At 36.3% G+C, this 22,519-nt stretch overlaps 2 protein-coding genes across 5 annotated transcripts; both read right to left on the reverse strand.

Moving 5' to 3' along the window:
* Positions 1-58: 58 nt before the first annotated feature.
* LOC142531016 (DEAD-box ATP-dependent RNA helicase 22-like) lies at positions 59-15,399 on the reverse strand. 2 transcript variants are annotated; one of them, XM_075637006.1, is made up of 9 exons: positions 15,040-15,399; positions 2,894-3,181; positions 2,248-2,370; positions 2,113-2,160; positions 1,727-2,034; positions 1,262-1,586; positions 617-769; positions 460-511; positions 59-380 (listed from the first exon to the last, which is right to left on the reverse strand). In XM_075637006.1, exons 1-9 carry the CDS (start codon positions 15,325-15,327, stop codon positions 328-330), a joined length of 1,638 nt encoding a protein of 545 aa, XP_075493121.1. In that variant the 5' UTR covers positions 15,328-15,399; the 3' UTR covers positions 59-327. The 2 variants fall into 2 exon arrangements, with proteins under 2 accessions (XP_075493121.1, XP_075493114.1); XM_075636999.1 differs by having other exon boundaries at positions 1,727-2,160; positions 15,040-15,398.
* Positions 15,400-16,390: 991 nt separating this feature from the next.
* LOC142531037 (uncharacterized) lies at positions 16,391-22,107 on the reverse strand. 3 transcript variants are annotated; one of them, XM_075637040.1, is made up of 18 exons: positions 21,932-22,107; positions 21,556-21,838; positions 20,681-20,890; positions 20,333-20,391; positions 20,095-20,232; positions 19,581-19,655; positions 19,372-19,455; positions 19,204-19,265; positions 19,038-19,107; positions 18,603-18,678; positions 18,392-18,522; positions 17,750-17,809; positions 17,604-17,678; positions 17,422-17,526; positions 17,236-17,331; positions 17,053-17,133; positions 16,871-16,972; positions 16,391-16,688 (listed from the first exon to the last, which is right to left on the reverse strand). In XM_075637040.1, the coding sequence occupies exons 1-18, from the start codon at positions 21,971-21,973 to the stop codon at positions 16,620-16,622; spliced, it is 1,818 nt and encodes a 605-aa protein (XP_075493155.1). In that variant the 5' UTR covers positions 21,974-22,107; the 3' UTR covers positions 16,391-16,619. The 3 variants fall into 3 exon arrangements, with proteins under 3 accessions (XP_075493155.1, XP_075493146.1, XP_075493164.1); XM_075637031.1 differs by having other exon boundaries at positions 21,556-21,865; positions 21,932-22,106; XM_075637049.1 differs by lacking the exon at positions 21,932-22,107 and having other exon boundaries at positions 20,681-20,897; positions 21,556-21,696.
* Between the last annotated feature and the right edge of the window lie 412 nt (positions 22,108-22,519).

The following is a 22,519-nucleotide window of genomic DNA, read 5'->3' on the forward strand; positions in this document are numbered from 1 at the left end:
AAGTTTTTTGACAACAGTCTAATTCTTCTAGGAAATTTATTCCAAATTCAACGAAAATCATACAATAATGATTTCTCACAGAACGGAGGAATTTACTCCAAATTCAACGAAAATAACATGAGATGTAACGCATTTGTTGACAATGGGTTGCGTACATTTCACAACAGTGAACACACCTATTATCCATTGGCAAATGGGAGGTGCCGTGATGGTATTTATGGTCGAGGGTGAATATTGCGTTCTAGCTTGGGTTGGCCTTATCTGAAAACTTAGCATGTTGCAAAAGCGAAGTTGTGGCTGCATTCCTTCTATTACATATCTAGTAGTTTACAACGGAATTTCCTGTGGAATGAATGATGCACCATCCGGTCTATTTATACCTGCAAATTGTGATCCATTAAATTATTTTAAAACAAGCCATCACAACTTATGTCGCCTCAGAGGAGTATTCTAGTTTACCTCTCTTCTTAAGCTTGTTTCGGAAACTCCTTTTTCTGCTAAATGCCTTTTCCTGAAGTAAAATTATTAAATGCTAAAGATCGTTGCATAAAAAGCTTTCCTAAAGAAATTTTATTTGAGCCAAAACGTAATTGTTTCTCATTAGCTAAAATATTACCACAGACAAATCCAGTTCTTCGGCATGACGAACTGCAGCAACAAGATCTCGATTTGATTTTGTAAAAAGACTTGTAACAAGGCCATTTTCACCAGCTCTGGCTGTGCGACCGACTCTATGTAAAAAGTCTACAGCCGAAGTCGCAAATTCGGCCTACCAGGAAACCAACTTGTCAGATTTTACAGAAACATAAATCAAGGGGACTAAATACTTCTAGTAGGGGTGGCATAGGAAGTAAAACTAACCCCATTCTCCAGTCATGTCGAATTTCTACTACATTGCCATAATCACATACTTAAGTAAATATAACTGAATTTTGAATACTAGGAATATAGAGGAAACAGAAACCAAATAAAGCACAAATTTTATGCGGTATAACCATCAAAACCGACGTCCGAGACACAATATACAGTCTTTGAATACTAGGAATATAGAGGAAACAGAAACCAAATAAAGCACAAATTTTATGTGGTATAACCATCAAAACCGACGTCCGAGACACAATATACAGTCTTCTTAACGTAGAATACAATCTATCATCCCATTATATAGATAAAACTAGACTTGGATAACTATTATAGTAATTTTTTATTAAACAATAAATAATATTAAACATATTTTATAATCTCAACAATATTGACGTACCTGAATAACATGAGAAACCTTCTGTATGTCAAGCCCTCGAGCAGCAGCATCGGTGCACACAAAAACACCACCTTTCAGCTGGAAGTCAACCAGATTCTCTGTCCGCTCTTCTAAAGAGATGCTACTATGGTACCGTAAACATTTGATATTCACTCCCATCAAAATCTTGGCGACAGCCTCGGCAGCCTCTACAGTATTTGCAAACACCATGGTCCGAATTATTCCAGAGCTGGAACCAACCTTAGTGTTAAGTCCACTGTTGACAGCATTTATTAGTGCATCCACTTCTGTGTCATTTGTAACTTCTACCCACTTTTGCTCCAACCTGGCGCGCACACAAAATCAAATACTGTAATATAATATTTTCAATTATCACCTTTCATGATAAGAAAAAGTTTATTTTTCCCTTAAAAAGGGAATTAATTAACTATGAGTATTGATGCAGCCGTAGATGAATGGAGGGACCTTGGATTTTGACGATGGAGATAACTTCCACTAAGCCAACTTGCATCAGGAAACATCCGTTTCAAAATCCCTCCGGCAGTTTTCTTTCCATTCAGAGGAAGAGTGGCTGCAACAAAAATGTACTGCTTACTGCGGTCATATAATTTTCTGACACGCCTCCAGTCCTGTTTTATCTTAATCTCAGATTTGAGCTCCAAGTCCTCTATAGCAGACGTATTATCAGAATCTTCATCTTCCTCAGGTAAATCCACAAATATTCCCTCCTCGACCTCTATTTCAGAGGATTTTAGGGGAAATGAGTCATATTCCTGTGCCACAGAATCGGGGTTTTTCAGTCGAGACAACTGCTTCTCATCAAAACGAAGCATGTTTATAAGACGGATTACTTGGTTCTGGAAACTCCCACAGAGCAGCAGGTCTGCTTCATCGAAAACCTACAGAATTGATTGACATAGACTACAACCAGTGAATGATGAGTTATTAACAAATAGTAACGCATGGTCACTTGTACAAAAAATTACCACATATTTCACGCGGCGTATATGATCAGCACTTCTGCGTTTTTCTGGGTCAATTGCATAAAGAAAGTTCAGAAGTGCAACTGGAGTTGATACTATTATATCCGGTTCTTTGATTGACAAGCCCTATAAAAAATGGTGATGTACCATGTATAAGAACTTTACACTGAAAAAGTCGGCAAATCCGATATACTATTGCATCAATGTTATATGTTCTGTATCGGATCCACAATAAATACTAAATAGTGATGTAACATATAAGCTGGAGCTACTCTCCAACATAACCTACTAGTTTTTTGGGTTCGAGCTTTATTTTTTGTCTTGTAGCATAAAATTGATGTTCTCGCTGAAAATCAATACAACAGATAGGGAAACTTGGAGAAGGGATCATGTTAATAATGTGGCCCATATTCGAATTATAAGTACAACTAAGGTACATTAATTATAGTCGATGAAAGACCTCCAGAGTAGGCCATCGTGAGGATTTCTCAAGTAGTAATCTACCATGGCACACATCAGCTTCAGGGATATGTAAGCTTGAAGATTTTCCCACCTAATATTCTAGTTATTTTAGACAAGTAACTTTGCTTTTCGGCCCATAGCTTAACAATCAACCAGCAATAAGTTTTAAAACAATACATAGTCTCACCTGCCGGCCACAAATGGCAGAAGCTGTAAGAAATGGCACACCATTATCATCTATGAGGGAGTTAGCCATGCGAGCAACTTGCTCACACAGCATCACATTAGGACATAGAACAAGAGCAACATGGTGCTTCTTGTGCCATTTGTGATCATCCACAGCACGTTTTGATACATCCATATTTCTGCATAACCTGTCAACGAGAGGAACTAAGTATCCATGGGTTTTGCCACTTCCAGTCTCTGCTGCAACCACTACATCAGCTCCTGCAAGAATGGTTGGCATACAGGCTGCCTGAATTGAGATTTTAGTGAGTTCCACCATGATTAACTATTTCCTCCTTATTTATTAAAAATAAATAAAGAGATATTCACTAACGTTTTGAGCTACAATTTCTGAATATGACTCTCAGAAAAGAAAAAGAAATTTAATAATCACAAATGACAAATTCAATTTTGCACGAGTTTAACTAGTTTTTATTTTCATATATTATAAAAGTATTTTATTTGCATTAGGACTCTTAGTATTTCAGTTTCATTAGGACTAATATTTTTAAATATAGTAGGACTCTCAGTATAGTATTATATCAGGATAGGATTAGTACTTTATATGAACTTATTCCCTGCATTTAAACATCCATTGAGCTTTACTAATATTCAGATTTATGTTATTTTACGTTCTTGTTTCAAGTTCTTTATTGTTTGAATTTAGATACCACCTTCTGCTGCACCCAATTGGTATCTCCTCATGAAGATTCGTGAAAATAAAAACCTGATGGAAAGTAGACAAAATATCAAAGTCATTGAAATTTGAAAGTATTTGAGATGTTCATGTCACTTTGATATCAATTTTATAAGCATTGTCACAAATTCTCTTGAGAACTCAGAATGGCCAATTTTAATCCATGCGATTTTGCAAGATAAAGGATGCTTCTCAATTTTCAAATTCAGCACCTTGACCAAAGTTTTGGAGGCCATATTCGCACTGTCAATTATTACATAGCACACTTCAGTTTCATTAGTACACTGAGTCCATAATATCATATGTCATTGAGGATCATCTTGCTCTTTTGGGATGATGGGGCTATTTAATAGAATGCCGAGTTTGAGAATCATCTTGCTATTTTTTTTCTTTTGTTCTTCTCCCTTTTTAAAGAACCTGAACCAGTAAGTTCTTTATTCCAACTTTCCCAAATAAAAACCATGACTTTACTATTGGAAACTTAGTTTCGGAAGTTTGACAAACCGAGCGTATAAAGATTGAACAAACTGATCAAGAAGACTGAAAAGAACTGATCTAAAAATACGCAAACTATTGAATGTCTAACTGAAGATCAGTGCGTAGCTAAGGCAACTGAACTAAGATAACTGAACTATGTAGTGGACTGGATGATCAGTTGGAACTGATCAGTTTTACTACAATCAGTTGAGAGCTATCAGCTAATTCTATCGGCTGTGTCAACTATCAACCGACAACTGTACAACCGACAACTGTACAAAGGCAGACTGCAACATGTAGTGGGAACGCCGCATTTCAGCAATGCTACAGTGTACGATTGTCAGAAGGATATTGACGTGGCAAACGACAGATAGAAAGATTCAAACGTATTCATTGTTACCGTTGGAAGCAAATCCTATAAATAGCCGAGAAGAGTAGCTAAGAAAATAACGAACCAAACTATCAAGTTGTTATTCTACTGAAATCTCTTCACAAGCTTTCTGTTCATATTCAAATGATTTCAAAAGCTCACACTTAATATATACATTCATAGCATTCAAGGCTATATATTGAGCTTACAAGCACAAACACTTTTTGTTGTAATATTCGATCTTATAGAGATCAATTGTACTGAGTAGTTTCAGATCAGTTGAGAACTGATAAACTGTATTGAAACTAAGAGTTTCAGTTTGACATTGTTAAGTCCAAAACTGAAGGGGGTCTGTACAAGTCTTGTATTGATCAAAGTCTTTTAGTGAATTTCCTATCTTCTAGATTGAAATCTTCTACATTCATAGTGATTGAAATCTTCGAACATCCATAAATATTGTGTCTCTTAATTTCAGTTTTATTCTATTTGTCAGTGAGTTTATTTCCGCACTTTCATTAATTAACCGATTGACATTGACATAACAAGATTCATGAGTTCAGTTTATCACTAAACTGACTCATTATTTGAAAAGGTGGTAAAATTGTCAACTGTTTATTCAAACCCCCCTTCTAAACACTCTTTCACCTACCAACCGATCCTATCAAGTGGTAGCAGAGCAGTTGAATCTTGTTCCAGAATATTCCTACCTACAAAATCCGATTACCATGTTCCTTCAACAAAATTCCAATATTCTCAAGAGAAAGTTTGATGACTGGAAGATTAGGATGCATGCTCATCTAGCTGCACAAGATGATGACATGTGATATGTCATTACTGACGGACCCATGAGAATACTGAAAGCAAATACTGTTGTTGCCATAACTGATGGCGCACCACACCGTATTGAAAAGCCAAGAGAAGAATGGACAGCAGAGGACAAAAGAAAAGCCAACTTGGACAATGTGGCCAAAGATATCTTGTACAAAAAGCTGGATAAAATTACTTTCAGCAAAATAAAGATGTGCAAGACTGCAAAAGAAATCTGGGAGAAGTTAACCAGCTCTGCGAAGGCAATGAGCAAACCAAATAGGATAAACTTTCAGTTGCTGTTCAAAAATTCGACAATATTAAAATGAAGATTGGAGAATCTGTGCACGAATATGATGAGAGAATCAGCATCATAATAAACGAATTGAATACACTTGGAAATATGTATTCAAATAAAGAAGTAGCGTTGAAGGTAGTCAGAGGTCTTCCCAATGAATGGGATGTTAAGACAATGGCTGTGAGAGAATCAAAGGACCAGAATAAAGTCGAATTACATGATCTATTTGCTGATCTGAAGGCCTATGAGTTCGAGTTGCAAACGAGAGAAGGAGAACCTTCCACACCAGCAGCTACAACAGCTCTTAGTGCTGTCAAACTAGAACCAACTGGTTCAGTTAAGAAACCTGCTGATCAGTTAAGCAATGACGCAATGTCATTATTTGTCAAAAAATAAACCAAATGGGCTGAATCTGACAGCGATGAATCAGAACCTGAGAGCTTGAGTAGATCCAACAATGATGAGAAAGTCAAGTGTCTGATGGCTGATGACACAGAACTAGAATCAACCAGTGAACATGTATTCGATTTTAGTTCAACTGACTTTACACGTGATGAACTTATTTCCACATTACATGACATGGTCAACGAGTATCACAAGCTTGTTCTCTCAGTTGAGAAGGCCAAAGCAAAGCAAACTGATCCCAATGACGATAAAACTGAAACTGATAAATCAATTGAACTGTTGAGTCTTAAACGGGAGATTGCTGAGCTGAATGCTGAAAGAAGCAAGAATCAATCTATGATTCAGCAGTTAACGCTTGAGAATTCAAAGCAAATTGAGCTTATTCAGGCATGTAATAAATCATCAGTTGCACTAGCTGAAATGCAAGATATGCAAAAATTAGTTACCGATAAAACTGGTTTAGGCTTTAGCAATCATGATGAAACTTCTACCAGTGATGCTCAGCCAAAACTGAACATGGGCAAAGGAAAATATATTCACTTTGTCAAATCAGTTGTGATACAAGAACAACCTGAGCCGAGTAGACCAGTTGAACAGCCTATTGAAAATAAGAACAAGGCTAAAAGGTATGAAATTGGTTATAGCCTTAAAACTTCAATTGATTCGTGTAGCTAGCCACCTAAAAGATTCGGCAATAAACACCTGATTTCTCCAAATGGCTATTTACCATAACTGTAAACCAGTTCAGAAAAAATATCGGCTGAACAACCAGTTGAACAAGGCTAAAGCACATATTGCCTCATCTACACACAACACACCAAGCACACCCAAGCCAGGAAAAACCATTTGGAACACATCAACTGGAAAGTCAGTCAGACTGATCCAATTCTGGGTTCCTAAAGGACTAATCAGTTTAGGACCCAAATACATATGAGTACCAAAATTATTCTTTGTGTGTGATTGCAGGTGACAGGTACAAACAAAGAATCAATCTGGTATTTGGACAGTAGATGCTCGCGGCATATGACAGGGAATGCAAATTTGATATCCCAACTGATAAAATACACTGGTCCAAACATCAGTTTTGGATACAACTCTAAAGGTAAAACTGTGGGTAAGGGTAAACTTATACATGGTAACTTTACTATCAAAGATGTCTTACTAGTTGAGAATTTGAAGTATAACTTGATTAGCATCAGTCAGAATGCAACAACAATTTCTCAGTTCAGTTCAACATACACACTTGCTCAGTTAGAAACTCAACTGATGAGATCATTTTAACTGGCAATCGTTGTGGAAATACTTACAAAGTCAGTTGGACTGATCAACCTAATGCACCAGTTTGTTTTGTAACTTCAAAATCTTATAAGAACTGGTTATGACATAAAAGATTGAACCACCTAAACTTTAAGTCTATTGCTTATCTGAGTAACCATGATCTTGTAACAGGTTTGCCCAAAATAGATTTTTCAAAGGATAAAATTTGTTCAGCATGTCAGTTTAGTAAGCAAGTAAGATCTTCATTTAAAAACAAGGGGAGTAAATCATCCTCCAGATGCTTAGAACTGCTGCATATGGATCTTTTTGGGTCTATACCAGTCATGAGTTTAGGGGGAATGAAATACACCTTGGTAATCGTTGATGATTTTTCAAGATTTACTTGGGTTATCTATCTAAAATCTAAAGATCAAACTGCTGCACAACTGATTAAACTTTTCAAAAGATTATTAAATGAAAAATCAGTTGGTATTGATAGAATAAGGTCTGATCGACGGACTGAATTCATCAATCAAAATCTTTCACAATTTTTAGAAAATACCGGGATCAAGCATGAGCTCTCAGCAGCTAGAACACCTCAGCAAAATGGTGTAGTTGATAGAAGAAATCGAATCCTAAAAGAAGCTGCTAGAACAATGCTTGCTGATTCTGGTATTTCTCAGAGGTTTTGGGCAGAAGCAATAAACACTGCGTGTTACACTCAGAACAGATCGATGATTAATAAAAATCATTTGAAAACGCCATATGAGATCTGGCATGGACGTAGAAGTGTGGTTTCTTATTTCAAAATATTCGGCTGCAGATGTTTTATTCTCAATAATGGAAAAAATCATTTAAAAGCTTTTGATGCTAAATCTGCAGAGTGAATATTTCTTGGTTATTCATCAATTAGTAAAGCTTATCGAGTATTTAACAAATGCACTTTGAATGTCGAAGAGTCAATTCATGTGGTATTTGATGAATCTGTACTAACTGATAAGCCAATTGATCCAGTTGAGCTAGTTGATCGCTTTACAGATATAAGTTTGGAGGATGATAGTGAAGAAGAAAATCACATCAATCAAAATATCCTTCAAACACCAGAACCAGAAGTGTTGGATCAATCAGTTGAACAAGAAATTGTTCCTGATAATCAGTTGGTAGAGCAATATGATAATATTCAAATACCAACTGAAGCAGCAGCAACTGAAAATGAAAAGAATATTCAGTTGCCAACTGAATCAGTTGCTGAGATCGATGCAACAAATGCTGAATACAGATGGAAGAAATCTGATCCACCAGAATTGTTGATAGGTAACCCATCTGATCCGGTAAGAACTCAAAATAAAATGATTAATTTATTTATTCATTCAGCTTTTGTTTCCCAACTGGAACCAAAGAAAACTAATGAAGCTCTTGCTGATCCTAACTGGATAAATGCTATGCAAGAAGAGCTAAATCAGTTTACCCATAACAATGTCTCGAACTTAGTTCCAAGACCAGTTTTTAAAACTGTTATAGGTACGAAATGGGTGTACAGAAACAAACTGAACGAAGATGGTTCAGTTGTGCGCAAGAAAGCGAAGCTTGTAGCCCAAGTATATAGATAAGAAGAAGAAATAGAATACGACGAGACATATACACCAGTTACAAGACTGGAAGCAATCAGAATATTCCTTGCTTATGTTGCAGGAAGAAGTATATGTTGAACAACCACCAGGTTTTGTTAATCATTCTCTTCCTGATCATGTTTATCATTTGAACAAAGCTCTATATGGTCTTAAACAAGCTCCAAGAGCTTGGTATGAAACACTTTCAAAATTCTTAACTAATCATGATTTTACTGTTGGATCAGTTGATAATACTCTGTTCAAATTTTCAAAAAATGATCATATTTTACTTGTGCAAATATATGTTGATAGTATTATCTTTGGGTCAACTAACCCCAAATTATGTGAGAAGTTTGCCAAGTTAATGCAGGAAAAATTTGAGATGAGTATGATGGTGAACTGACATTATTTCTCGGTCTGCAAGTGAAACAACTGGAACTGGTACTTTTATCAGTCAGACCAAATACACAAAAGAATTACTCAAGAAATTTGGCATAGAAACATGTTCAACTGCAAATACTCCCATGAGTTTTTCGATTAAATTAGATAATGATCAAGGGGAATATCAGTTGAGATGGCACTCTATAGAGGTTTAATAGGTTCTTTATTATACATAACTGCTAGTCGTCCTGATATTGTATTTGTTGTTTGTACGTGTGCCAGATTTCAGGTAAATCCTAAGCAATCGCACTTTTTAGCTGCCAAATGTATATTGAAATATCTTAAAAGCACACAAAATGTGGGCTTATGGTATGCTAAGGACTCATCGTTCAATTTAGTTGGCTATTCACATGCAAATTATGCAGGATGTAAGCTTGATCGTAAAAGCACTAGTGGATCATGTTAGTTTCTAGGAGACAGACTGATTTTATTGTTCAGCAAAAAACAAACATCCATAGCAACTTCCACAACTGAAGCAGAATTTCTTGCTGCTAGAAGCTGCTGCGCTCAACTGCTCTGGGTTCTGCAACAACTGAAAGACTATGGAGTCATTGCAAAAGAATCACCAATCTTTTGTGATAATACAAGCACAATTGCAATTACATATAATCCCGTTCTTCACTCAAGGACCAAGCATATCGATGTCAGACATCATTTCATCAGAGATCATGCTCTAAAGAAAGCAATCAGACTGGAATACATACCAACTGATCAACAAGCAGCTGACATCTTCACCAAACCATTACCCGAGACTAAGTTTTCTCATTTTCGCAATATTCTTGGTCTAATTGATTTGTCTTAATTATATTTGTTTTAATGATGATATGTCAATTATTGCTAATTATTATTCAGTTAATCGATTATCAGTTAGTCAACTGATATCAGTTAGTATGGAAAAAAGAAACAGTAATTAATCAAAACATCAAATTTATTGATAATATCTTTCACATATTACACGAGTTATTTCCCTATCATTGGCTTCTAGCCACAGGGACATCCAATTAGACAAATCATTACAGGAAATTATTCTGAAGCCTTCCGAAAAGACAATCTTTTCCAGCACTCTCTGCTCATTCAATAGCGTCAACTCTAAAAGACCTTCATCAGTGGCAAGATATGAAGTATGGATAACATCGAGACGCCTCTTATACTTGATCTCAGTGGCCCTCTGTTTATCAGTAGCAACTAATGCATTTCGTTGAATGGTCTGGGGGTCATGTATTTTAGTCCAGGTGGACATGATTTTTTCCAAGACAAGATCCTCAATAGCTCCTTTCAAACTTTCCAAACGGCGAAGCGTTGCTGGAGGAAGAGGGATTTTGCAACTGCTTGAACTATCCATACGTGCTTAATTGTAGATTGTTATTATCTAATGACATTAATCTTATTTATAGACATACCCGTATTGAAGAAGTAGAAGAAGACGAAGATACATCAATTAACATAATGCACTTAACTGATTCAGACTGAGTTTCTTATTACCTTCTTTTATTAATATGCATTTATTGAGGGGGAATGTCCAATTTAAATGGTTAACTAATAAGACAATAGTCAGTTGGTCTTCAACTGAACTGACTCAATTTTCAACTGATCACTCAGTTACTGATCTAACTGATCTTATCTAATAAGTTAACTGATGATTCGATAAGTATTCCATATTAAGTGATGTGAATGTTAAAATCATGCATTTAATTAATGTCATTCATGAATAGTAATTTGAAACGTGGCCCCACGTGGTTCATTAAACTTCTTTTCACGTTTTCACCGCACATACACACGATTTTATCTTGGACTGACACGTGTCCAAAAATTTGAACAGTCACAAACACAAGAAATTGAATTTCAGTTTTTTTACGCACATTACAACTCTTAGAGCAAATCAAATACACAGAGCTTTTTCTCGCATATATTCAAACTATCAGCAATGGCAAATCAAGTCCCTGTTTGATTCAGTTCTGACTGTCAAGGACGAAGCTATCAAGGATGTCTTTCTCAAACTTGAAGCAGCTGGACCGAAGAACTTTATGGGATTATCGAATCAAGAAATCTATCCTAAAGAGATTCAGGATCTGTATGCTAATGGCTTCATCTCCGCTGATGGCAAAATCACTACAACCGTCAACAGTCAACTGCTGATCATTCTTCAACAATCTCTTTCAACTGCCTTCTGATGGCTTGGCCAATATCTCTGAAGTTAAGACGTCTGATGTAGAGGAGATGCAGACCCTCTTATCTGTGGATGGACGGAAAATCAAGTTTCCTAATCAAAAGAAAGAACTGAAGCCAGAAATTCAGTTACTGGCTGACATTGTGACCAAGGGACTACTCGCCAAAGCAGGCTCATTTGCTGCTCTCACCTTGGAAAAGTTCCAAGTAATGACTGCTATTATGGCTGGACGAAGACTGAAATGGTCAGCCATCATCTTTTCTATCCTCAAGAACATGCTTCAATCATCCAAAGAGTCCAAGGGATTTGCTGTACCACTCAGCTACTTGTTGAAGAACAACGATTTGGTGGGTGACTCTTCATATAAGTCATACAAGTTCAAAATTTTCAATGCTAAGAATGTTCGCCTACCAAAAATCAAGCTGGACATGTCACCCGAGCAGTTCATTAAAGTGAAGAAGGAGATTGGGACGCAGGAAGCTCCCAAATCAGTCGAGAAAGTCAAGAAGATTGCTCAGAAAAAGACAATCAAAAGGAAACTGATTGTCAGTGAGACTGATTCAGAGAGAACCCCATCTCCTAAAATCACGAAGAAGCCAAAAACTCTCAAAACCAAACCAGCAGCTGTTTTGGAAACAATCCCAGCTGAGAGATTGAAACTGACTGGAGCTGAATAGCCAATCAGCGCCATACTTTTGAGGGCAGTTCCAGTCGATTCTTCAACTGAAGGTCAGTCACCATCTCCAGCTGATCCATCTAAGAAGATTATCACCAAATCTGATGATAAGCAAAAACCAGCATGAGTCAAAGCTCCATTGATCACCATCACTGCTCCAACTACTCTACCATTTGCCAGACCAAAAGGAGTAGTCATAAGGGAGAAAGTGGATGCAACTGAATCAGGACTGAGTATCTCTCATGTCCAACTGACCCAAAAGGAAAGGGCCTGATGATTGAAGAGGCCCGACCGACAAACGCAATTCAAACTCATATCGACCTGATATGGAAAAAGGTCAATGAGTTTTCTGAATCAAAACTCAAGACTTAAAATGAATGGGTCAGATTTAGAACTGAAGTTTTTGCGAAGCAATTACAGAAGAAAGCAGTTTTGAAAAAATTTATTGCTTTGGAAACTGTAGTGTTGAAGGTAGTCAAAGCTACCTCGATTGTTCAAGCACTGGAAAGGAATACATACTTCTTTGATCTGGTGCGTGTCAAGAAACTCGCTCAACTGATCGCTCAGCTCCGCCAAAATTATGATCCAACCAGTCCCATTGCTTTCAATGGCAGAGCAGTTCATGATCAACTAGACACGGATCTAAGATCATTACAGATGAAGATCAAGAGTTGGGAAATGGATCAAGGGTTGATTATTCCAACAAATGCTCAAAGTCCTTCATCTGAAGAGCAAGCTGAACCATCAGTTCAACAACCAGAGCCATCGCAAGAACCAGTTCCTGAATCAACTGAGCCAGCAACTGCTCATTCCTCAAAGGATGCTCAACCATCACCTTCAGTTCATCAATCTTCTACTGCAGATCTTCAACTTTACACTGATGCTGAGTTATCATTGGCGAACATAGACAAATACATACAATCAGTCGCCACTGATATCCAGCTGAATATTCTAACTACAGAAGCAGCTAAAGAACCGAGCTTAACTGAACAACCAGCCTCAAAGGCTATTTTGCAAGTAACTGAAGAACCAGTTCAGTCGGCTGCCACGACTGAACAAGCAGTTCTACCTGAAACTGAAGTAGCTCAGTTGCACCAGGAACCAACTGAAGAGGCAATTACAGTATCAGTTGATCCACCAACTGAAGAACCAACAACAGTATCAGCTGATAAACAAACTGACGAGCCCTCCAGCTTACCTGCTGCTCAGATTCTCACTTCTCCTCCAGAACTACAAGAGGAAAAAATACCAGAAGATGTTTCAGAAATGGTTACTGTTGCGACTGAATCAAATGATAGAGCCTTGGTAATCTTTAATCAAGAAGACAAGGAGCAGGAACCTGAATCCTCTGAAGCTTTGTCTCCTTAAATACCAATGGCCACTTAATCTATGATCGAAGAAATTCAGTCCAACCTTCACAATGTGATCTCATCCATCTATGACATCAAATCAACTCAGCTGTTGCACGCCTTAAAGATTGATTCTATAAAGTAGAATACTTTCAAGAGTTTACAACAAGTCACGAAGGATGTTACTTCACTATTTCTCAAAATAGATCAGTTAAAGGAGGACCGAGTGACGATTCAAGCTCATTTCCAAGCTCAAGAAGTGTTCACAAATCGCATGGATTTTCTCCAGAACGTGGTCACAAAGAGAATGGATTTATTGCAAGAACATATTGTGCACGCCTTATCAAATGTCACTTCGGAAGTTCGTGCTTTATCCAGCAGGGTTGATAAGTTTAACAAAAAAGGAGAAGAAGAAAAAGAAAAAGATCAGCAGATGCAATCCAAGAAGAGACCTAGTCAACTGACTGATCAAGGACCAGCTGATAAAAGAGAAAAGAAATAAAGAGATTCAGATCAGTTAGAAGACAGTTTCAATATTCTTATTCAGTTGAAGAGTTGGTAGATTTTGAAGAATTTTTTTTAGTCAGCTGAAGATTCTTTTATTCTTTCGTTCTTTGTATGAATCTGTACATTGAAAAAGTTGATTAATAAAATATTATTTTATCTACAAAATATTCAGCTTGATCAGTTCACATTTTCTAAGTTCTGTCAAACACCAAAAAGAGGAAAATTGTTGGAAACTTAATTTCGGAAGTTTGACAAATCGAGCATATAAAGATTGAACAAACTGATCAAGAAGACTGAAAATAACTGATCTAAAAATACGCAAACTATTGGATGTCTAACTGAAGATCAGTGCGCAGCTAAGGCAACTGAACTAAGCTAACTGAACTATGTAGTGGACTGGATGATCAGTTGGAACTGATCAGTTTTACTAGAATCAGTTGAGAGCTATCAGCTAATTCTATCGGCAGTGTCAAACTAATAAAATAGTTTGAAACATCATCAGTTAAAGAATGTAAATATCAACCGACAACTGTACAAAAGCAGACAGCAACATGTAGTGAAAACGCCGCATTTTAGCAATGCTACAGTGTACGATTGTCAGAAGGATATTGACGTAGCAAACAACGGATAGAAATATTCAAACGTATTCATTGTTACAGTTGGAAGCAAAACCTATAAATAGCCGAGAAGAACATCTGAGAAAATTTCTACTGAAATCTCTTCACAAGAATTGTGAAGCTTTCTCTTCATATTCAAAAGATTTCAAAAACTCACAGTTAACATATACATTCATAGCATTCAAGATTATACATTGAGTTTACAAGCACAAATACTTTTTGTTGTAATATTCGATCTTATAGAGATAAGTTGTGCTGAGAAGTTTTAGATCAATTGAGAACTGATAAACTGTATTGAATCTAAGATTTTTAGTTTGACATTGTTAAGTCTAAAATTGAAATAGATATGTACAAGTCTTGTTTATTTTCGCACTTTCATCGTTAACTGATTGACATCTAATCTAAACACAAAAAATAACTTATAGGGAACCTGAACCAAAGAAGGTCTATGTAGGCCAACATTAATGAGGGCGCGGGCGAGGCCATCCGAAACCCCAAGAGAAGTCCACGAAACATGTTCTTCAGCTAAAAAGGTATCGGCTTCACCTCTATTTCTGGCGGCGGCGGTTGCGAGAACCCGGATTCTGAGGGCCTTGAGTGGGCTAAAATTGTTGAGAACGGTAAAAGATAAAGTTGCCAGAGATACGAATGTGTGTATGTGTGCCGGGAATTTGGGAGAAGGCGAAGTTGCTCCGGCGTAGAGCATTGAAATAAGCATGTTTTCACAACGAGTGGAAAGCGGAAGGAGATTTTAAACAAAAACTCATTGTAAAATAGAGCGAATATAAGAAGCAGCTTTTAGGAAACTATTCTTTTTTTTCTTTGTTATTCGTTTATAAGATAATACCAGTGCACTGACATACGTATTCCTGTGTTTTTCTATTTATTTGTATGGTCTTTTTTATTATTAATTTATATTCAAATAGAAATAATATAATAACAGTAACAAAAAAACACACGGAATTATTTTTTTTGGATTAAATTAAAATTATACATATTAATTAGAGACTAAACTATAATTTGTTAAAATAAAAATAAAAAAAAAAAGACAAAATACCGGACCATAAAACTATTTTTCACTCTCTTAACCTTAAGACTTGATAATAATATTAGAATAATTTTGCTAACGCGTTGAAAAATGAAAACATCAAGGGATAAGTGTGATTTGACATTAGATCACTGTACGGAGTTCATTTTAACTCGAATATATATTATCGTGGTCGATGAAAAAACACTGACGGAGTCTAAAACTATAATTTACAACATAACATATTTATATTCCAATTGCGAATACATTTATTGAGCTTTAGGAAATAAATTGATAAATTTCACATGCTGCACAATATTTCCATTGATAGTACTGCATGTCAAATTGCTTTGAAACTATTCAATTCCCCATTATTTTAATTACATTGCATTCATATGACAATAAATACTATTTATAAACACATTTTAAGTTTTAGCTCAAACAATTCATTTCATCTTCCTTGAAAAAAATTTCAAAATTATCACATCGTCCATTTGAATACGAGTATCATCATGTATGAAACAGTATTTGTAAATACTTTTTTTTTAAAAGAAGTGATTGTTAACTTTTAAAAAAAAAAAATTGCAAAACTTTGTAAATGAAAAATTCAAAATTATAGTTTAAGTATTTGTAAACATTACTTATATAATGCGCCAAAGCAAGACAATGGCCGGATGGTTTGCATTTTTACTCCTACATCAATCACGTACGTGCTATCATCGTCGTCAATGCAGTAATTCCGGTGAAACATACATAAAAAACGAATGTAAATTCTTATTTATCACTAAATAGCCCCAAAAAAAAAATCTATCTAGCCAGGATAACAATGGTTTAAGGGATCATTTAGATGCCAAAATTTCTGATGTTCCTCTCGATTCAAATAATATCTCAATCAGCTAAATGAGGATAATTTCTTAACTCGTTAAAAAAAACCATCAAAAGACAAAAGAAACCCTTGATCCTCTAACCTATATATTAACCAACTAAAAAACAACCGTAAGCTCCTTCTCGGTCATCTCGTATACGTGGTCCCTTGCATCAGCAATTGCACTCTGCACGTTTTTTTAAGATTACTTGCAGCTAAAAATTACTCATAAATCTATTCAAGTGATACAATTTAGAGGCGCCAATCTTTCATGTTTGCCCCGACCATTTGCATACTGCATCTTTGTTAAAATTGACTGGAATACGCAGTATACAAATCTTATATAATAACATAAAGAAGGAGAACAACCTGTCCCAGTTTGGTGAGGAAGTTGTTCATTAGGTTTAATGATGTGAGCCCCACATCTTCGTTTGCTTTGAGTGCTCGAGCAATGGAGAAAGCCCCTTCATCCTGCATTTAGTTTAACAAAACATTGATGCCAGAAGCTAATATTTACAGAGCTGCAGACTTGCACTGATTAGATTACACACCCGTATTTCATTGAACCCAAGATTGAGTGACGTTAAAGCCTCGTTAACCACTTTCAAGCTGCGAGCCAGGCACATGGCACCCTGCAAACAAAGCATGCAACATTGGAAAGAGATCGAAGGATTGATAGACTAATCCATATGATGTGGAGATTACACCATAAAGACACTGAAAAAGAAATGAACCTCATCTCGAAGTCCATTGGCTCGTAAATCTAAACTTCCTATGGTACTGTTGTATTTCAACATATCTGCAATATGCTCTGCACCATTGGCTCCTATCTGTAAAATGCATGCAAATAAAAAGGTCAAACAATATGATGGGAAGAAAGAGTTGAGAAAAGATTGATGGGTATGTAGTAGCTTTCTTACCTGACACCAACCAAGCATGAGATTAGTTATGTTCCCATTGAATTTTAGGACGTCTGCTAAAGCCTTTGCGCCTTCAGACCCGATGGGATTATAACCAAGTTCTAACTAACAAAGACAGAGAGAAATTAAGGCTTCAATATCGTAAAATAATTAGAAATGACAGATTGGTGGAGAGCACTCACAGCTGTAATGATGGAGTTATCTCTCAATACTTGTGCTATTGCACTGATACCTTTGGCATGAATGTCATTTCCACCCTGCCAATAATTGGGATAACAGCGTTGACAATCATATTGACTCCAGAGAGAGTACAGATTCATTTACTCACTAGATCAACATTCGTAACTGAACGATTCTGCTTTAAAGCCTCTGCTATTCTTTCAGCTCCCTGAATAAGAGCCAGGAACGGAAGAAGTCAGTACACTCCTACACAACAGCAAGAGATTACTGGCCAGATCAGCCTCGCAAAGCCAGATGGTAGATTAACCTTAACTATGGCAGGACATAAGCTAAAAATGGAGAGGAAAGACGGTTCAAGGCAAACACAAGGATCACGACACAACCAAAAATACCAAGAGGTATGAAAAGCCAAAAAGGGTACAACACAAACTTAACCAGTAATATTTTATGATTTTGGCAGACATTTAAATCATGAAATTTAAGATACTTGAGACATTCAGACCTCAAGGAGCCTGGTGAAACCTGAATGCCACTGCCTAACCATACATATAATTTCAAATGTAGAAAGCTTCCAAGTTCTGGAGCAACTCATAAACCTAAGCAGATTTATTTTCAGTTATCAACAGTTACATATTCGAACTAAATCTTCAGAAGGTCGCCAAAGTGTAAACTTTCAAAGGATTGAGGACCCCTTGATCTAGCATCAAATATCTTGTTTTTTTTAGTTGGCAAGGGGTTTGTTACAACTGGGTCAACTTTATATTTTTAATTACATAAAAAAAACTTGTACCTCATCTTTAATGTCGTTCATGTAAATATTTATCCACAACAAAGTTTTGCTTTTCTTGATATATTCAGCAACATAGCAGGCTCCTTCTGCAGTAATTGAATTGTTTGCGAGATCCAAGGCTGTAAGCTTTCCTAAAATAACAATGTGAAAATCAGTCTGCCGTGTTGTGTAGGAATAAGATATCATACCAGAAAGTTGGAAATGGCAGAACCTTTATGCAAAGATAAGCCAGTCATCAGAGCACCAACTCCTTCATCTCCAATAGAGTTTCCTTGCAAATATAGTTCCTATATGAATTAAGACATACATAAGACAGTTCCGCAAGGCAAGCTACGGAATTAAATATGGTGTTCAGCTTATTCGCATAAAGAGATGGCTGTTACTAAAGCTTCCTTCACCCGTGACATCTCTATGAGTTCAGACATATCTCAACACAATAATTTTAGAATAGCTAATCTTCTAGAGAAAAATCAAAGACATTGGTACATCCTTGTAGCAATAATATTATAGTCTATAGAAGGACATTTGGACCTTGGTATTCTCAAGTTATATCATTAGAATAGGTATGGTTGGGTGATGGAACAACTGACATTTTGAGGTGATGGTGAGCTTCTAAACCAAATCCTAAATCAAGAAAGACTGATACCCGCAAGGAGTTATTCCCCTCCAGCCCTTTTCCCAGCGCAGCTGCACCAAGGGCACCACCATAATTGCCACTGGATAAGCCAAACACGCATAAATTTACAGAAATAAAAAGAAGATAATGTTTCAGAGAAGTTATGATTTCACTCTTGGGGTAGCAGGAGATTTACTTGAGGTATAGCGACAGTATGCTTCTATTCTCAAGAAGTGCTTCGGCGAGGCCTGAAAATCCCTACCTCCATTTCCGAAACATACGAAGAAGCAGAATAGACGGGCGAATCAGATAAACGGCACATCCACTAAAAAATATCAGAAAGTATAGTAAATTAATTCCATACGGAGTAATCGATCAAATTGTTGTTGAGTTCAATCACGCGCAAACTTGAGTTTTTCTTTAACATTTCAGCAATAGATTTTGCTCCCTGTCATGGGAAAAAACGAGATATAAATTAGGCATTTTTTCCAAGGAACCTTTTTAGAATATTGTATAAAGGGTATGACAGAGTCCACATATTAACAATAATTTCAACTCCAAAAGTTAGCTAACCTCGTCTCCGAATGCACAACTGCTTAGCTGTAGCTTCTGAATACTGTCATTATTCGCCAGAATGTCACATAGATACTGTAAAATTGCAAAAACCAGAATAAAGGATGTCTAAACAGCGGATTCATGGGGAAAAAATAGTGGATCATTATAACTTTCCATCATTATAAAAATTCAGTTAAACGAAAGAGAGTAAAATCCTCTGATAAGCGAAACAAGACATTACATAGAAGACTATATCTCACAAAGTTGTAGATGCATGATACTATTTTCACCATGAACATAGAAACTCTTGGTCACGAATAAGTAAGATGGAAACAAGTGAACCCACAGCCCCGCTTTCCGGATGTCATATATTTTTTATGCACAGGGAAACAAAATAGAGATTGATTTAGAGTAGAAAGTAGTAAAATAGGACAAATTATTCAAACAAGGAGCGTAGCTTTTGATCATCTAACTGCATCAGCTACATCACGGGGGGATAAAATTGTATAACTGTATCATATTTGAGCCTTACCTTCACCCCTTCATCTCCTACAGAATTTCCAGATAAATTAAGAGATTTTAGTGCGATGTTAGATTGCAAAATTCCATCAAATGCTTTTATCCCATCGGCAGTAATCCCAGTTGCAGCAAAATTTACTTCCTTGGCAACCTGAAAATAAGAAAATGTGGATTTAATGGATAGCGGAACTGAAAGTTTGTGAATTCTGAGCTCGAATTTAAAAGGAAAAATGATTATTAAAAAAACTGACCTGATTGTATGCTAAGCTCTCAGCTAGAAAGAATAATCCTTCATCTCCAAAGTTGCGACCTAACAACACTTTGTGTGGTTAGACAATTGAACACAAACTTTCAAAGATGCCACCAAAAGAAAAGGTAAAGTCTTGTTGTGCGTGGCCTTTATAAGACGAAAAATGAATTATTCAATGTGTTTTAGTAAACAGAAAATTTCCACAGGAAGATGACGAAATAAAGAAGGAAATAAAATAGTGCCAAAATAATTATTTTTTTATTCAAGTAAGTTCAATTCGATGTGAATTTAACAAACTTATACATACCATCATTAAAACAACCAGATAAGAATTAAAATGTTTATGAACCTGACATGTCAACGCTCGCAAATGATCTAATCTCTTTGGCAAAATCATTTAATCTTTGCTTGGATTCTCTCTCAATCTTTGGTCCAGAAGATGATAATAAATTTGTCCCAGGGGCAGAGGACCACTTCACACCTTGAGTGGGTTTATTTTCTTCTGATGCAGGCTTAACAGGTTTCAGTATAAGGATTTTCTCCATCATTTTCCACAAAACTGTGAGCTGGAAGACAGATTAGTTATCAAAAAAGAAATGTTCTCATAACAAAAATTATTTGGAATATGTAATAACCCTCCTGCAGGAGCCAAAATTGGTAGCCTAAAGGTGGCAAGGTTATGGTGGTAAAATTTAATCTGATACCACGACATAAGTGCATGCTAACACCTTCACCACCACAGGCCACATCAACCATACGTAACAGAGATACATAAATATAGTAACAAAAGAAACAATGTGATTTATCCCAATTTCCCAAAACAGAACAAAAGATAACCACGACAGAATAATCAGACAATATAAGACCCACGTTTATTATCCGTGCATTGTCAATTAAACACTGAGAGACATTGATCAACAAATAATTGCAGGTGATTGCTAAACAATCAAATGAGTTCCAAAAGAACTGTCAATTAATTAAAAAGAAGCTTCGAGCATCATCCTTTCAAGTCAATTGCCAGAATGAATCCAAAAATGGTACACATCCTCTCTAAATCAACCTATTCAAAGAACAATTACATAAATCATTCCTAACAAAACATTCATCCAAACGCAACAGGCAAACAAATCAACGAATAGGCTGCTCCAACAATGATAGCAAGTCACACAAAAAAAAAGCATCCTAAAGTTCGTCAAAACAAAAAAATAGTCATGAATTGTGTACCGAATCCGAATGTGACAACAGCAAATGCGACTACGGGGAGAATAGAGGAATCCATTTCTTTCACCATAGCAACGGGGGCTTGTGCTTGAGACTGGTGGTAAACTCTCCGAGAGCTCGAGCTACGACTGGAATTGCTGCGTCCAGAAGAGGCGGACGCTTTAATGCTCAACCTATTGAGACGGAAGGTCTTGGAAGCAAAGCTCGTATTTGTGTATATAAGGGCAAGAACACCCGGCGCATAGCAGCACAGCGAACCATGCTTGATGGTGGCAGTTTCTCTTCTCTGTTTCCCGAGAAAGCCGAAACTAACCTAAGACAAGGGGGGAAATTTAAACGAAGATAATACTAAGCAAAAAAACATAACGCAATTTACAACCTTTGGATGAGAACACAGAGAAAGCGTAGAAGTGGACGCCATTTGAATCCGATTATTTGGATTGTTTGGGGGTAGTTATAGACTGAAGGGGGAGGAGGCTGAGGAGGAGGTGTATCAGTGTCGCAGAGAGAGACAGAGAGAGGAGAGGAGAGCGGCGATTGCCCAAAGATTTTGATATTTACATTTTACTGCCCTTTCCTGTGGATAAATATTTACGTTGCAGACTCATAAATTGATTCAATTCTCATGTGATGTCTAATTTTCTTTTTTGTTTTTTCTTTCCATTAAATCTAACTAGTGTGATTTGAATTTAATATATATTATGTTATATTATATTATCTATTTTAACAACTCATGACATCAATTTTTTTTTCTAACTTTATCTTTATATAATACTAATATTACACTTTTGTTTTTTTTCTTTAATTTCAACACACTTTTATTTTTATTTTTTTTATTTCAACCATTCAAATATCAATTTAGTTTCTCTATAATTTTTCAAATTTCACTTTAATCTATCGATAATGATAAAAAAAAACTGTATCGTGTGTACAGAATAACTAGTGTTAAAGTTTAAAATCTAATCTA

The sequence above is a fragment of the Primulina tabacum genome, chromosome 2 (genome assembly GCF_025594145.1).
Source record: "Primulina tabacum isolate GXHZ01 chromosome 2, ASM2559414v2, whole genome shotgun sequence".
NCBI lineage: Eukaryota > Viridiplantae > Streptophyta > Magnoliopsida > Lamiales > Gesneriaceae > Primulina > Primulina tabacum.